The sequence below is a fragment of the Podarcis muralis genome, chromosome 11, assembly GCF_964188315.1.
Source record: "Podarcis muralis chromosome 11, rPodMur119.hap1.1, whole genome shotgun sequence".
NCBI classification, from domain to species: domain Eukaryota; kingdom Metazoa; phylum Chordata; class Lepidosauria; order Squamata; family Lacertidae; genus Podarcis; species Podarcis muralis.
Window position 1 is genome coordinate 24,346,481 of NC_135665.1, and position 16,484 is coordinate 24,362,964.

Here is a 16,484-nt window from a genome sequence, read left to right on the forward strand (position 1 = left end):
GACATTTTGGTCTCTTCTTAAAGCAGGTCTGTGTTCCCAGGCCTTTGCTGGTGCTTGATTCCAACAGGTTACCATGCTTTTTAACTCTTCCCTGATTTTATCAACTGTGTTTTTTGTGGTTTTAGTGTTGTGAAATTTGCGCTTGTCAACTTTTGATGGCCTTGCACCTGTTAAAGACGGTGAGCCTCTGCTACATTTACAGATCTGGGGTTTGTCATATTTATATTTTGTGTGCAGCATGAATACTCAGAACCACTTAACCTTGATTTGTCGGGCTTGTTTTAGAGCTTAATAAAAGCTGGTCTCACCTTTTAAAACAGATTTGTGCGTTGCAGTATTTTAATGGTTCGATTTCATTTTCTGTCAAAAGGAAAACTAGATCTTCTCTGAAGGTTCTAGCTGTCATTTTATAAAACCGGTAGAAACCTGCCTTTCTGGTTTATAGTCTTGTTACCATACAGCATGGCCCTATGACTCATTTTGAACAATTCTTTGTTCACTCTTGAAAGCATTACTGATGGTATTTCAAATAAACTTGTTCCCTTTAAGAATGCAAGCCTCTAGCAAGTTTGATCTTTAGTATGAAAAAGATTGTGTAAGTTTAGAAATAGCTTCTTTCTTTCTTTCTTTCTTTCTTTCTTTCTCTCTCTCCCTCTTGCGTTTAGTCTGTAACATTTATTTATTTGTCATGGAAAGTAATTTCTTAGCTCATTATTAAAATTATTACTCTGTCTGGTGGTAGGAATGCTTGAGAAATTAGGTTTCTGTGAATTACAGTATGAACAGTCCATCAGGACTAAGGTGCAGATTGTTACATAATTATCCTTTGGATTTTGCACTTCTCCACATTTGTGTGATAAAAGTTCCCGTAACTAGAAACAGTCCAGTTGGCCCTTGACGCTTGGACATCGCACAGCTGGTTGGTTAGAGCGTGGTGCTGGTAACTCCAAGGTTGCAGATTCGATCCCCGTATGCGACAGCTGCATATTCCTGCATTGCAATGGGTTGGACTGGATGATCCTCAGGTTCCCTTCCAACTCTACAATTCTATGATTCATAAATAAAGATTAGCCTCAGCAATATCAGACAGTGATGCATGCCTGTAGTCTGCTCATGAAATAGTTGTGTGTTACGTTGCACTGAGAAAGCAGGTGATGTGTGACCTGCCTTAGCATTTCTTTAACCCTACAGGGAAACTTGGAGTTGAGCCTCAAACCATTCCCCTTCTTTTTTTCTGCTTGGACAAAATGAAATGGCAAAGCTTTGAAGACATGCATAATGCAAACCTAGAGCGCAGGACTACCGCAGGTCACAGAATAGCACTTTGATAACATAAATACATGACGCTCAAAATATCAACACACAAGCGTATTTGCTGATTTCTGCAAAATAGCTAAAGAGAGTATATAAGGGTCATTGAGATTTTAGTTATGAAGACAGTAAGGCTGTTTCTAACTAATAAAACAACAACCTCCTTTCGTAGACAAAGCTAACTGAATGCATGAATGGCACTGTGCAGCTAACAAAAGACTGAACCACTTGTATGAAAAGACTCTGTACATTCTTTCCCACAGAAGTCAACGAAAGGCTCGGTTGTCCTAGGCTACGTATTCCGGCATTTAAACCTCGTGGAGATAGATTACTTTGGACTGCGTTACTGTGACAGAAGTCACCAGACGGTGAGTAAAAGCACAACAGTGGCTTTCCAGTGTTAAAGCTAACCTTGCTTGTTTACCACTTTTACACTGGCATATACTCTTGTTAGCAAGTTAATTTTTAAACCAGCCTAAATTGAGTTGTCATGGTTATACACAAATAAATACTTTTGGAGTTCTTAAAAGAAATGGTATTTTCTGTTCAAATGAGTAGACCTTCTTATGGATAGGAACAAGCGTCAGGTCTACCTGCATGATTACAATATTTAGTGTTTGTTTTTTAAAAAAATGAGCAAGCAAGCGGTTGAGCAGATTTCGCTTTAAAAGTAAACTTACAGCTGTAATCTACTTGTTATTTGTGACTATGCCAAACTCTAGACATGTTCCCCTAGCTTAGCAGCTCTCCCTTGTATGATTTTGGTGCCACACCTCTAGTCTCTTATAGAAGGGTATTAGGTGGGAGGTGGACTCTATTGAATGGATACCTGTCATTTCTAGGTTAAGCTTTTTGTGGAATCTGAATGAAAGGTACATGTGCTGAACTGAGATGAAGGTTCATGCGTGTATATGTGGATAGGTATGACTCAACCAGACTCAAGATTAAATGTTCCATCACATATTGGAGTGATGTAAATGAGCGATGGAAAATCAAGAACTTGCCCGTGATTACACATACTGTGTGTGCAAGTTTCAGTCTATTGTCTCATTTCCTTCTTTGCTTGATATTGATGATTGGAGTAAAGATATCAGGTGGAATTCAACATTGCTTTCTTTAAAATCTTCCACTTGTGCAAAAATTCCAGCTTGCTAAATGAATACGAATATTATTTATTTGTGTAGCTGAAGCACTTACAAAACAAAATACATAAAACAGATTAAAATACATTGCATAATTAAAATAATTGTTAAAACCAGCATTCTGTCAGATAAGAGTTTGCCCCATGAAGAATTTCACTTATCATTCCTACAAACCTTTCTCCTTAAAATTGCCACACCAAAGGCATAAAAGGCTACTTTTCCAGAGCTGCCGGGGAACCTGTCTCCTAATAAAAATTTAATGAAATGCCCAGTCAGACTCTCAACTGGGAGATACAAATCTTTGAACAAGGCTGTTCTTAAGTCCTTATAGATTGGGCAATCTGGTAAGTAGTGGGGGTGAATCTTCAGGTACATGGGCAAATGCATAAGGAATTGGGCAATAGTGTCCTTCAACTATGGCTTGCTAAATAGAACACTCCCCCTCTCCTCCCTTCTCTGTTCTGGGGGTTCTCTTGACACCCCCAGAGACACTGGGGTAGGAGATGGGGAGAAGCTCCATTGAGCAACTGAAAGTCCTTGTGCAAGACTTCCACTAAACATACAAGTACTTTATCATACATTCAGATGAATTACATATTTTAATGAACAAAACAAAGACAAACCTTGATTATGTACGCTTGACTGAAATATTGTTTTTTTAAAAATCAGATGTCCAGCAGTGTGAAGTATTACATTAAGAATACGTAAGCCATAATCAAGCAGAAATTCCTGACATTCTCTAATGATTTTTAATATAACTTTTTAATGGAGTTTTGTATGCCTTCTGTTTCTTTCTTTTTTTAAAAAAAACCCCCCTCTATATTAAATAAGAAGAATTACACATTTTATTTGTGTTTTAATAGCTATTCCCCATTAATATTTCCCAGCCAGACAAGCAGATCTCAGGGTCTTGCTTTTGAGATCCTTCCCTATGAGACACGTAGCAGTAAAGACTAGCTGTCCTTAACAAAACAAAAGGAGCCACAGAATTACACATTAAGGACTTGGCTGGTATGCAGCCTTTGTTAGCTTAAATGTGACGTCCACCCTATGGAAATGATTGTGGGTGCCTACAACCAGTGCTTGATGAACGCAATTGAATGATTTTAATGAAACACATAGGCTGGGGTTGGCAATATGATATTACACATGTATAAGCGAGTTGAAGCCTGAATAATTGTATGTGTTTGAACTAGTTTAAACACAGCGCTGTGCAATAGCAGAACAAAGTTGTACTTGTGTGTCATGAAAACCGTAGAGCAGTGTGATGAATCTGTAACAGATAAGCAAGCAGAAAGGACCTGTTGAACAAGCATCTTCTCTGTGGAAGTGGAAAAGGGGGGGGGGGTCATGTCTGAGAGGCTGAATGTCTGTACCAGAAGCATTTGATGATTGACACCATCCATGAAAATGGATAATTTTCAACCTAGCTAATGGCTTCTGACAAACAAGTTCAGAGTGCTTGACCCTAATTTGACTCGGTACGCAGCAACAGAATGTTAACAGTGCCATGCCCACTTAAAACTTAAGTACAGTCATACATCACCGGAATTTCAGCTTATGTGGCTTTTTATCTTTGGAACAGTTTAAAGCACTTCTCTTGACCGCATCTTAAAAACTGGCTTCACCAATTTTGTAGAGTGCTGATCATTAGATGTTAAGATCCAGCACTCCTAACCCATGTACTTGTTTTACTATTTTAAGTTAAATCCCAAAGTCTTTATGAAATTGAGGTGGACTTGGGTTTAGAAAGCTATCATACATAGCTGATGCCTTCTGTGAAATTCCAACTAAAGAGCTTGACATCTCTGGTAGGAGGCTTTCAAGGAAAATATTGGGTATTTTTTTGCAGGTTTGTTGTTGCATGGGGGGGGGATAGAGAAACTACTTCACAGAGACAAGGGAGCCTCCCTCTGGAGAGATGCCATTTCCTGTGACCAGGAAAAATTACGGTACATGCCCCGCGACGGGGTGAGCTCCCGTTGTTCGGTCCAAGCTCCTGCCCACCTAGCAGTTTGAAAACACGTCAAGTGCAAGTAGATAAATAGATACCGCTCCGGCAGGAAGGTAAACGACGTTTCCATGCGCTGCTCTGGTTTCGCCAGAAGCGGCCTAGTCATGCTGGCCACATGACCCGGAAGCTGTCTGCGGCAAACGCCAGCTCCCTCGGCCTATAGAGCGGGATGAGCGTGCAGCCCCAGAGTCATCTGTGACAGGACCTAACGGTCAGGGGGGTACCTTTACCTTTAGGGTACATGTAGTAGCAGTGAGTTAGTGGCTTTTCTTGTCTATGGCTCCTTTCTTATGAATGAGATGTTTGACAGATGGATCAGGTAGCTCTGTAGGTTTCTGCCTGTACTTTTGACTCCCCCCCCCCCAGGGAATCTCCCACATAAAATTTCTGCTGAAGTTAAGTGACATCCTATTTCCATTCCAAAACCATTTGTGTGGAGTGTGCCCCTTCATTCCTTCCCTTCTCCCTCTGTTACCGAGGGCAAATGCCCACTTTAACAAATCCGTGCCATAAGTACCAAGCCTGCAGCAACTCATAAATATTACACAGTGTCATGACTTTTTGCAGCTGACATGCTGGCAAATAGTGTATTTTGGTAAGCCTGGGCGTTGTAATTGTAGGACATGTTCTTTCATGTTTCTGGTTGTGATAGAGCCCTATAGTGATTTGGCAATTAGATTATTAACGTTAAAAAGGCCTGAAACAAAATGCATATCCACGTACACATAAACGGTATGCTTGTATCCTGCACCTTGATGCTTATTGCTGTAAGGGGCTGAAGCACCTGCTATGACTTTCCAGGTTGTTCAAAATCTGTTTTTAACAGCCTCTACCTGGAGATTATATCTCTTCTACTGAATTCAGTTTTTCAGTTTAAAGCGAAGGATGAATTGTGATTTGCCCTTTCTTACATTATAATGCTCTGTTAATGCCTTGTTCATTTAATACAATGTCCAAGATAGATTTGCCACATAATTATTTTAAAAAAATAAGATAACAGCAGTGCTTTTTTGTTATCCTTATGAAGATAATCATGACTGCCATTGAGGTGTATAGAGAAGCTTTTGGCTTTCACACACACACACAAAAAGATGCTGAAGGAATAATAATGTAAAAGCAGATATAATGTTAGTTTGTAATTTTAACTTTTCTTCTTTGGAAAACTTTGCAGATGTTAGATGCTTACAAAGCACATTCTTTTTTGTTTCTGTGTATATCTAGGACAGAAGAGAAAAGTAGGCTCAGTTTGCACGTCATGGTTAAAGCATAGTTAGTGGTATACAAAGGACAAAGAAATGGCTTCTGATTTGCTCCCTGACAGCAGGACCTGCAATTCTGGATTTTGTATCATATCGGAAACAGGCTTCATGGTTTGTTTCGGGGTGCAAGCAAGATACTTTCCACATAACCATATAGAAAGCTGGTGTATACTGTCTTCAATTATTCTAGGATAACATTAGCTTATTCTTTTCAGGGCAAGGTAACACCTTTGTTTTAAAGTCTCTTTATATAACCATATGTATTTATAATAGTTTGCTATAACTGTTTTTCTTCGCATGCCTCCTTGATGAGAGGTCTGGAGGGTGGCAACACAAGAGCAGTGGCTTTTCTGCTGTGGCTTCTCACTTGTGGAATACTTCCCCCAGGGAGGCTCACCTGGCTCCTCATTTACATATCTTTAGGTGCCAGGCAAAAACATTCGTCTTCTCCCATGCCTTTGTCTAATGGAACAATCTGTGGCCTTTTAAACTCTTTCTCTGTGTGCGGGAGGGGAATTTTGTTTTTGTTTGTTGCAATGTTATTTATTTTTGTGTTTTTATTTTGTAAATTGCTCTGTGATTTTTCAGATGAAGGGCAGTATTAAAAAATGAAATAACACAATGACTGGTTTCTATTACTTTTTTCACAGTACTGGTTGGATCCTGCAAAGACCCTTACAGAACATAAGGAACTCATAAACAGTATGTATATGCAATTGGTTAATCATAAACTGTTTCGTGATGGAGAGGCATAGAAAATACTGCATCTGCAAAGCTAACAGTGTTGACTGCAGATGTCTGATAGTCCCTTGACGTTGATCCATGTTGCTATATGTGGCTATCTCAAAAGTATATAGTGTACAGCAGTTTGACTGCTAAATACCTGCTTCTTCTCTTTCCAGTCTCACATATATTTATTTGTTCAAACTATTCCTTACAATGCCAGAAATCTTCATTTATCAATTACATTGTTTCTGTATAAACAAGACTTGCATTTGATTTGAATTCTTAAACTTGCCTATTGAAGCGGATATCTAGAAGCCTGAGCAGTAACTTTGGAACTGCAACAAGCAGGTTTGCAGAAAAACCTGTCAGGTAGATTATCACAATATGGCTTGAAAAGGCATTGCAGGATAACTGTGATGGAGAAGCTAGGAGTTCGGCAAACATAGAGATTCGGGTTAAAATAGGAAAGTTTGCCTGTTTTATAACCATTATGTGAGGGATCCAAGCAAAAATTCACTTAGTGCTCTTATTAATGTGGAATTTGTTGAAATGTTTATTCTACTTAGTTTTTTAGGGCTTGGAGGAGGGGCAAAATGTGTCAGATTGAAGGATATTGAGTCATAAGGCAGTAGAAATCAATCAGAAATCAGATGACTGCGGATATCACAAGAACTGTGAAGTCTGTCAAGCCAACCTTACCACACACTTGGGAACCCCCCTCTTGTGGTCAGTGGCAGATCCAACGATACATGACCACTAGGTGTTCATACAGGGAGTTGTTTTGAATGACTCCCCAGCTGCTCACCTGAGTGCAATCCTGTCCAACACTGGTTGTATCCCTGCCTTGGAACACTACTGTCTTGACTCGATTAAGTTTTTCAGTTTCATTTTGTTAGCCTAGTGTCTCCGAAAATGTTTACATATCACTTGGGGAAACAGACAAACTAATGTGGAAGAAGCAAAGATCATGACTGTTGAAGCAATGATTCTTCAACATCAACTTCGTTGGACTGGTCATGTTGTGTGGATGCCTGATTATCGTCTTCCAAAGCAACTACTCTATTCCAAACTTTAAAATGGAAAGCGTAATGCTGGTGGCCAACGAAAGAGGTCTAAAGACTCTCAAGGCAAATCTACAAAAATGTAGTATAAACATCAACAATTGGGAAACACTGGCCTGCAAGTGCTCCAATTGGAGAACAGCCTTTACCAAAGGCGTCATGGACTTTGAAGATGCTTGAACTCAGGATGAAAGGGAGAAACAAGGAATGCGTGTTTGGCAAACCCTCACCGTGATCAACTCCTACCTGGAAACCCATGTCCCCACTGTGGAAGGATGTGTGGATCCAGTATTGGCCTCCATAGTCACTTACGGACTAACTGTTAAGACCGTGCTCATGGAAGACAATCTTACGTTGCTACGAGTGATCGCCAAAGAAGAAGAAGCAGCTATTGTCGAGTGGAACTTCTTCATATTTACAGAACCATTCTCTTTCTGTGAAAATGGAGGAGGAATTTCTTATCCGTTCTAGGATTCCCCCCCCCCCTTTTTTCCTTTTGGTGGAAACCATGGAGAGACCTGGTCTGAACAAAGAAATTGGATTCTTATCTCATTATACATGACAAAGCCATTTTTCACCTTCTCACCCCTTGCTTTTTCCTGTAAGACCTATTGCAGTCGTTAATAATAATAATAATAAATTTTATTTATATCCCGCCCTCCCCAGCTGAAGCCGGGCTCAGGGCGGCTAACAACACTAAAACAGTGCAACATTATAAAGACATTATAAAAATTAATTAAAATACAAATTGATGGCAACCATAAACTAAAGTTTTGTAAAGATTGCCAAAGGAGGGAGTCAGGCTGCGCCCTGACCAAAGGCCTGGTGGAACAGCTCTGTCTTACAGGCCCTGCGAAAAGATGTCAAGTCCTGTAGGGCCCTTGTCTCTTGCGACAGAGCATTCCACCAGGTTGGAGCCGCAGCCGAAAAAGCTCTGGCTCTAGTTGAGGCCAGCCTAACCTCTCTGTGGCCTGGGACCTTCAAGGTGTTTTTATTTGAAGACCGTAAGTTCCTCTGTGGGGCATACCACACCCATTCCCACCACCCTTCTGAGTAATACCCCTCCCCACCTTCTCACTATATAGAAGGATCTGGCAACTTCTGTTTCAATGTATCTGAAGAAGTGTGCATGCACACGAAAGCTCATACCAAGAACTAACTTAGTTGGTCTTTAAGGTGCTACTGGAAGGAATTTTTTTTGTTTTGACTATGGCAGACCAACACGGCTACCTATCTGTAACTCCTTTTGGTGGGGTAGGGTTGACTGACTTTACAGTTCAGGTGGTTCAGAGTATTTTTCCCGGGGGTTCCCTACCCTCACACTTTAAAATAATCTTTGCCTGCCACAACTAGGCTTGCCATATGTACGGAAAATTCCTGACATATCCTGGTTTACGGGTGTAAATTTTTTCCAAATTGACAAAACCCAGATAGCAGAGGAAAAAGCTCCAAAAGCTTAAACAAACTTTTTTTTGGGGGGGGGGGTTCCGGAGAAAGCTCAACTATCTGGGTTTGTTCCCCAAAAAAGTTCGACAATTTTGGTGGTTACTTTAAAAAAGCTCAATAACCGTGTGGGTATCAGGAATTTTACTTTTTGAAATATGGCAACCCTAAGAAAACACTTTCCTCCCTACATACTAACTCTCGTGATCTCTCCAGTCACCTGACTTTAGGCCATGTTACAGTTCCTGGTAGGGGTGCCAACCTGAATAAAATATTGTGGGGACCCAGGTAAGTCCCGTCCCGCATAATTGATCACACAACGCAGTTCACATACAACATTTGAATGGCAATGCCCATCAACTTTGCAGGGATCCGGCCCCCTCAAATATTTTATTGTGGGGGCTGAAGCTGGTTAATGTTATTTGTATGGTGACTTTGCACAGAAATACCAGTGTGGTCAGGAAGTAGAAGATAAAAGATAAGATAAGGCTACAGAGAAGCTCATCAATTGCTGATTGCATCTGGCATAGCTTCTCATAATTTTTTGCCACTCCCTCCAAATCTTTGGAGTGATTCCTTTTCATTCCTCCCATTTTTGTGTGGCCTGCATGGAATAGGAAAATGCGATGGCTGCTTAGGCATTGTCACATATCCAAGGTTAAAATCAAGTGCATACTTTCTCCAATAAAGTCTGCTGAAATTAATGGAATTGACTTCTAAGTAACTATGTTTACGATTGCAGGGTGTGCTTTAAAACACACACACACACACAATTAAATGTTCTTATTTTTTATAGCTGGTCCACCCTACACACTGTACTTTGGTGTTAAATTCTATGCAGAAGATCCATGCAAATTAAAAGAAGAAATTACAAGGTATTGTATGAATAACCTTTAACTATCAGCAGTAAGAGTGAGCAGGTGCTTTTAAAGTATCTAGTAAAATAACTGTATAAGCTCATCAAGTAATTGTTCCTTTTTAAAAGAGAGACAGAGAGATGGAAAACAACTTGAGACTCTAATTTTCTTGCTATAAATCCTTGCTGGAAAATGATGTTTAACTCTCACTGGTGTTGGAGGGATGGAGTTAAATTCAAAATCCAGCTTATTCATGTCCCTTGTCTTTGCTTATGTTTGTGTTCAAAGTTTTGCCCTGATTGCGGAAGTGTTTTTCCTTTTGTCTTGTTTGAGTAGTTACCAGCTTTTTATTTTGCCATTATGGATCTACTTCTACAGAGAGTTTGTTGTTCTCCCATAGCTTTTGTTTTTATTCTATCATATATGATAATCAGTTGCTGATTGGATTGCATTTTAAGTGGCCCTATTCAACATGCAACCTTTGCCCTGATACAGTGAATGCAGTCTGCATACTAATATGCTTTTCTTTAGTGCATAAAAGCATGTTGCATTGGAGACAGCACATCATATCCAATAATTCAGTAATGTGTGCATGTATTCCTAAGTACTGTGTATCTGTAGGCTTACAGCCTCATCGGCCACCTATTCCAGATAATTGGGGAAATAAGGTAAAGGTAAAGGTACCCCTGCCCATACGGGCCAGTCTTGACAGACTCTAGGGTTGTGCGCCCATCTCACTCTATAGGCCGGGAGCCAGCGCTGTCCGCAGACACTTCCGGGTCACGTGGCCAGCGTGACAAGCTGCATCTGGCGAGCCAGCGCAGCACACGGAACGCCGTTTACCTTCCCGCTGGTAAGCGGTCCCTATTTATCTACTTGCACCCGGGGGTGCTTTCGAACTGCTAGGTTGGCAGGCGCTGGGACCGAACGACGGGAGCGCACCCCGCCGCGGGGATTCGAACCGCCGACCTTTCGATCGGCAAGTCCTAGGCGCTGAGGCTTTAACCCACAGCGCCACCCGCGTCCCTAATTGGGGAAATAGAAGACTATAAACACATTGATGAGCATGCAGTTTATAAGGTTATATACAGGAGATAATTTCAGTACAGTGGTACCTCGGGTTACAGACGCTTCAGGTTACAGACTCTGCTAACCCAGAAATAGTACCTCGGCTTAAGAACTTTGCTTCAGGATGAGAACAGAAATTGTGTGGCTGCGGCGCAGCAGCAGCGAGAGGCCCCATTAGCTAAAGTGGTACCTCAGGTTAAGAACAGTTTCAGGTTAAGAATAGACCTCCAGAATGAATTAAGTTCTTAACCCAAGGTACCACTGTAGTGTAGTAAGTGCCTTTTTAAAAAACAACAACAACCCCACTAACCCTGGTAAAAGTAGTTTGATAACCGTACAGATGTTTTATCTAGTCCACACCTGAACCATAGCTCCTGCCATCCTTGAACATTGGCCATGCTGACTGGGCCTGATGGGAGCTTGAGTCCAGCAACATCTGGTGGGCTTTATGCTCCCCATCCATCCTTGGTACATATTGGTAAATGGCTTGAGGTGTGTCTGTTTTCCCAAGTATCTAGTCACCATGTGTCAGCAGGCCAGATAACCAGCATTTCTGGTTTAGTTCATTTATTCATAAGTGAAATGTTTTGTTAAAAGGGAAAATGTTTTTGAAGCGATGGATTATACATTGTTCAAAGAAAAGTGATATATATATATATATATATATATATATATATATATATATATATATGGGTTGGTATCCATTGTTAGTCATACTCAGAGCAGACTCATTGAAATTAATGGGCATGACTAACTTAGGTTAATTAATTTCATTGGGTCTGCTCTGCCTAGATCTTGGTTGGATACAACTCAATGAAAACATTATTGAACAGTAAGGCATTGTGCAAATTCCCAGCATCCTTATGGAACCACAGTTGCCAGGATTCTTTTGAAGAAGCTGTGATAGCCAAGTTCTTTATCAGATTGATCTAGAACACCAGATGTATCCCAAGGCTGCTAGTTGTAGTGCCAGCTTCCGCTTCTTAGCTCTGTCATCCTAAGTTCACAGCGGTGCGTTCATAGCATGTGTCATGCTTTGTCACAGCTTACATGCTGGGCAAGCTTTTCCATTTACGTTTGATTTGAGATATTCAAAGGAAACAAAACTTAATATCCAGTTTGTGTCCCCTCCCAAGCTAACCTGGCAATATTCCTTTTAAATAAAACTGCAACGGCAATATATTCGTATGTTAGGATCCTTATACTTGTATAGTTACTTCTATTTTCTGTCTTTGTTTTAGGTACCAGTTTTTTTTACAAGTGAAGCAAGATGTCTTGCAAGGCCGCTTGCCTTGTCCTGTCAACATTGCTGCTCAGCTAGGAGCGTATGCAATACAGGGTATGTGCTTTGTACTGCGTTTCCCTTCATAAATACTAGATTTTGCTTAGGTTTGGTCATATTTAGAAACCTGAATTACAGTGAACTTGAATGTTGAGGGTTATATATTGATTCTATCTCAAGATAAATTCCAGAGGACCAGCCATGTTAGTCTGTTGCAGCAAACAACCACACATAATTTTGACTATGTAAAGCTTTGTTGTGGTTAAGTTTTTGAGGACTAGAGTTCCTTTTTTCTTGATATCCGCCTCTATTTTATGGTCTCTAGTGCATAAAAGATTATGCCACAACAAATCTGCTAGTCTTTACAGGTGCCCTAGGACTCTGGTTTCCCGCCCCCCCCTTCATAATGGATTATGCAGAGCCAATTTGCATGCAGTTTAAATGCGTTCAAATTCAGGTATAGTGGACGCTCCCTCATAAATAAGATGACAGGAAAACTGTGGAAAGCTTTATTGTACTTGATTGTACTGTGACACAGTGGCGTAGCGTGGGTTGTCAGCACCCGGGGCAAGGCAAGTAATTTGCGCCCCCTAACCCGTGGATTTTAGTAGGGGCAGAGAGCTGCGAGTGCGAGCGCGCCCCCCCCAGATGTTGCGCCCGGTGCGGCCGGCCCCCCTGCACCCCCCACGCTACGCCACTGCTGTGACAGTATAATATTTCTAGGGCTGATTTTGGGGGGTTGAAGAATGTTACAAGTCATTACATAGATTAGGATAGGTTTACATTTTGAATCATTTTATTGTTATAGCTTGTGGAATTCCACGATACAAAAAAACATGCTAAATAGTTGAAAGCTGAGAGAGAGCACTAAGATCCAATCTTTCCCACTCTTGCATCTTCATACTAGAGCTTAGTGCTTTATTCCTAGAAAAGTAAGTGCTGGTACTCACCATGAAGCTGTTACAGTAAGCGCCAAACTTATTAACAGCTATAAAAGAGGTACCGGTACTACATACCCTTGAGTAAAGGTAAAGGGACCCCTGACCATTAGGTCCAGTCGTGACCGACTCTGGGGTTGCACTGCTCATCTCGCTTTATTGGCCGAGGGAGCCGGCGTACAGCTTCCAGGTCATGTGGCCAGCATGACTAAGCCGCTTCTGGCGAACCAGAGCAGTGCATGGAAATGCTGTTTACCTTCCCGCCGGAGCAGTACTTATTTATCAACTTGCACTTTGACCTGCTTTCAAACTGCTAGGTTGGCAGGAGCAGGGACCGAGCAATGGGAGCTCACCCCGTGGTGGGAATTCGAACCTCCGACCTTCTGATTGGCAAGTCCTAGGCTCTGTGGTTTAACCCACAGCGCCACCCGTGCCCCTTTAGTACGCCCTGGAAAAAAGCACTGCTAGAGCTCCAGTTTTAAATGGGAGTGTCCACATCTTCTCTTCTTTTTCATGGGGTTACAGTGATCACACTTTGATGCTTATGAGGGCTGAGGGAGACACTGAATATCATAAATCAGGTTCACAGATACAAAATACTATTACTAGGAATTAAGCGGGAAAATATATTTAACAACCAGCAAAGTAGGAAAAAAAATAAAATTGTGTAAAATATGTCAGAAAGTGAATAATATTTAAAATTTATTTTAAATACAGCTGAACTTGGAGACTATGATCCATACAAGCATATTGCAGGTTATGTTTCGGAATACCGCTTTGTTCCAGACCAGAAAGAAGAACTAGAAGATGCTGTAGAACGGATACACAAAACTCTGATGTAAGAATTCAGGTTATAAACTAACATTGTTTGGGAAATAAAACTGTACAAGGAAAAGGGCGTTAAAGAAGCAGTTCCTTTGTGAGTCGAACTATTGACTGTTGTTTTAAATCTGCTTTCTTATGAGCTGTTTTTCTCTGCAATGGTCATAAATATAACCAATACATTTAATTCTTGCCTCCTTTGTACATTACAACGTATACATTACCACGTGTCTTCAAAATATCTTAAGGGCTGTCGTATGGAAGAGGGAACAGGCTTGCTTTCTCCTGCTCTGGAGGGTAGGACTCAAACCAATGGCTTCAAGCTTACAAGAAAGGAGATTCGGAATAAACATACGGAAAAACTTTCTGACAGTAAGAGCTGTTCAACGTGGAACGGTCTCCCTCGGGAGGTTGTGGACTCTCCTTCCTTGGAGCTTTTTAAGCAGAGGTTGGATGACCATCTGTCATGTATGATCTGGTTGAGATTCTTGCATTGCAGGGGTTTGGACTAGATAACCCTTATGTTCCTTCCAACACTATGGTTCTATGTCTTCAGCTTACAACCGTAGGCACTACTACGCCAATTCATGGAGGACAAGGTTATCAATGCCTGTTGGTCATGATGGCTCTGTTCTGCTTCCCCTGTTGGAGGTATTATACTTCTGAACGCTAGTTGCTGGGAATTCAGGTGGGCAGAGTGCTGTTGCATTCATGTCTAGCATGTAGGCTTTCCATAGGCATCTGGTTAGCCACTGTGAGACTGGGATTCCAGGCTAGATGAGCCATTGACTTTTATCCAGTAGGCTAATCTTAGAGAGCTGGACCATAAAGAAGGCTGATCGCCAAAGAATTGATGCTTTTGAATTATGGTGCTGGAGGAGACTCTTGAGAGTCCCATGGACTGCAAGAAGATCAAACCTATCTATTCTTAAGGAAATCAGCCCTGAGTGCTCACTGGAAGGACAGATCCTGAAGCTGAGGCTCCAATACTTTGGCCACCTCATGAGAAGAGAAGATCCCTGGAAAAGACCCTGATGTTGGGAAAGATGGAGGGCACAATGAGAAGGGGACGACAGAGGACGAGATGGTTGGACAATGTTCTCAAAGCTACCAGCATGAGTTTGACTAAACTGCGGGAGGCAGTGGAAGACAGAAGTGCCTGGCGTGCTCTGGTCCATGGGGTCACGAAGAGTCGGACACGACTAAACGACTAAACAACAAACAACAAAAATCTTACCTTATTACATTATGGGTAGACATAGAAGGCAGGAGAATCTTAAAGTTATATAGATGCAGAAGCGCAGGAAGAAAAATATGGCAGAAAGAAAAAAGAGACATCAGCAAGAGAATTAACTTATGAAAGGTTGTCAGTGTTTATAATTTATAAGATTTATCAGCTCATCCGTCAGCAATAGCTGTTTCGTAAAATCTTGCATGTCTTAATCAAAAAGGTGAGAGACGGAAAAACATATTTGAGCGATGAGTCAGGTGGTTAAGTTATGGAATGTGGAGCCAAATGAATAGAGAGATAAGGCCTCCTTGATAAGATGATTGCAGAACTGAATGCCAAAAGGTGTAGAAGCTGAAAAACACTGAGATGTCTCTTGTTCAGGAGGGATGGGTGATGGGCAGAATTTGTGAGCTGGAAAACCAGATTTTAAGGAATTTATTCATATATACGAAAAATAAGGTGAACTATCTGGTGAGATGTGCAAAACTATGCAAAAACTTGTGATTCTATAAAAACACTGGCTTTACATTGTGTTGAAACATACTGCGAATACAGATGCTATTTATAAAGGTTAACGGAAAAATGTAACCTTATTTTGGCAAGTTATTTTGAAATCTTCCCTCTTTCCCCTCCAAAACAAGAATTAAATTGAACTAGGATTTTAAGCCTGTTAGCTTCCTGGGTCTTTTCACTCTTGGAATTGGAATGCATTAAATGCAGTGGGGACCCAGTTCCTGAAATTAGGATGTTGTTCTCCTGATCAGTAAGGATCACTAGGAACTCATGCATGAGTGTAATATAAGATGAGTAATTTAAAAAACCTAACACAAAGCAGAATATTTTTTTACTAATAATGAAAAGTGATGCTAATTTTGGATAATAATGTGGGGATATCTGTTTAAGTGGTGGGACGTGGGTGGCGCTGTGGGTAAAAGCCTCAGCGCCTAGGGCTTGCCGATCGAAAGGTCGGCGGTTCGAATCCCCGCGGCGGGGTGCGCTCCCGTTGCTCGGTCCCAGCGCCTGCCAACCTAGCAGTTCGAAAGCACCCTCGGGTGCAAGTAGATAAATAGGGACCGCTTACGGGCGGGAAGGTAAACGGCGTTTCCGTGTGCGGCTCTGGCTCGCCGGAGTAGCTTCGTCACGCTGGCCACGTGACCCGGAAGTGTCTCCGGACAGCGCTGGCCCCCGGCCTCTTGAGTGAGATGGGTGCACAACCCCAGAGTCTGGCAAGACTGGCCCGTACGGGCAGGGGTACCTTTACCTTTACCTTTATCTGTTTAAGTAACCCACCTGATATTCATAAATTACTGTGCATTATGCCACCTTGGGG

At 41.4% G+C, this 16,484-nt stretch overlaps 1 protein-coding gene across 1 annotated transcript in view; it reads left to right on the top strand.

Moving 5' to 3' along the window:
• EPB41L4A (erythrocyte membrane protein band 4.1 like 4A) overlaps positions 1-16,484 on the top strand; it is a 103,849-nt gene that overhangs the window by 37,551 nt on the left and 49,814 nt on the right. The window contains exons 3-7 of the mRNA XM_028749264.2: positions 1,575-1,679; positions 6,377-6,428; positions 9,753-9,831; positions 12,123-12,220; positions 13,819-13,939. Of these exons, the coding sequence (XP_028605097.2) occupies positions 1,575-1,679; positions 6,377-6,428; positions 9,753-9,831; positions 12,123-12,220; positions 13,819-13,939 (455 nt within the window). The remainder of the gene's footprint in view (positions 1-1,574; positions 1,680-6,376; positions 6,429-9,752; positions 9,832-12,122; positions 12,221-13,818; positions 13,940-16,484) is intronic.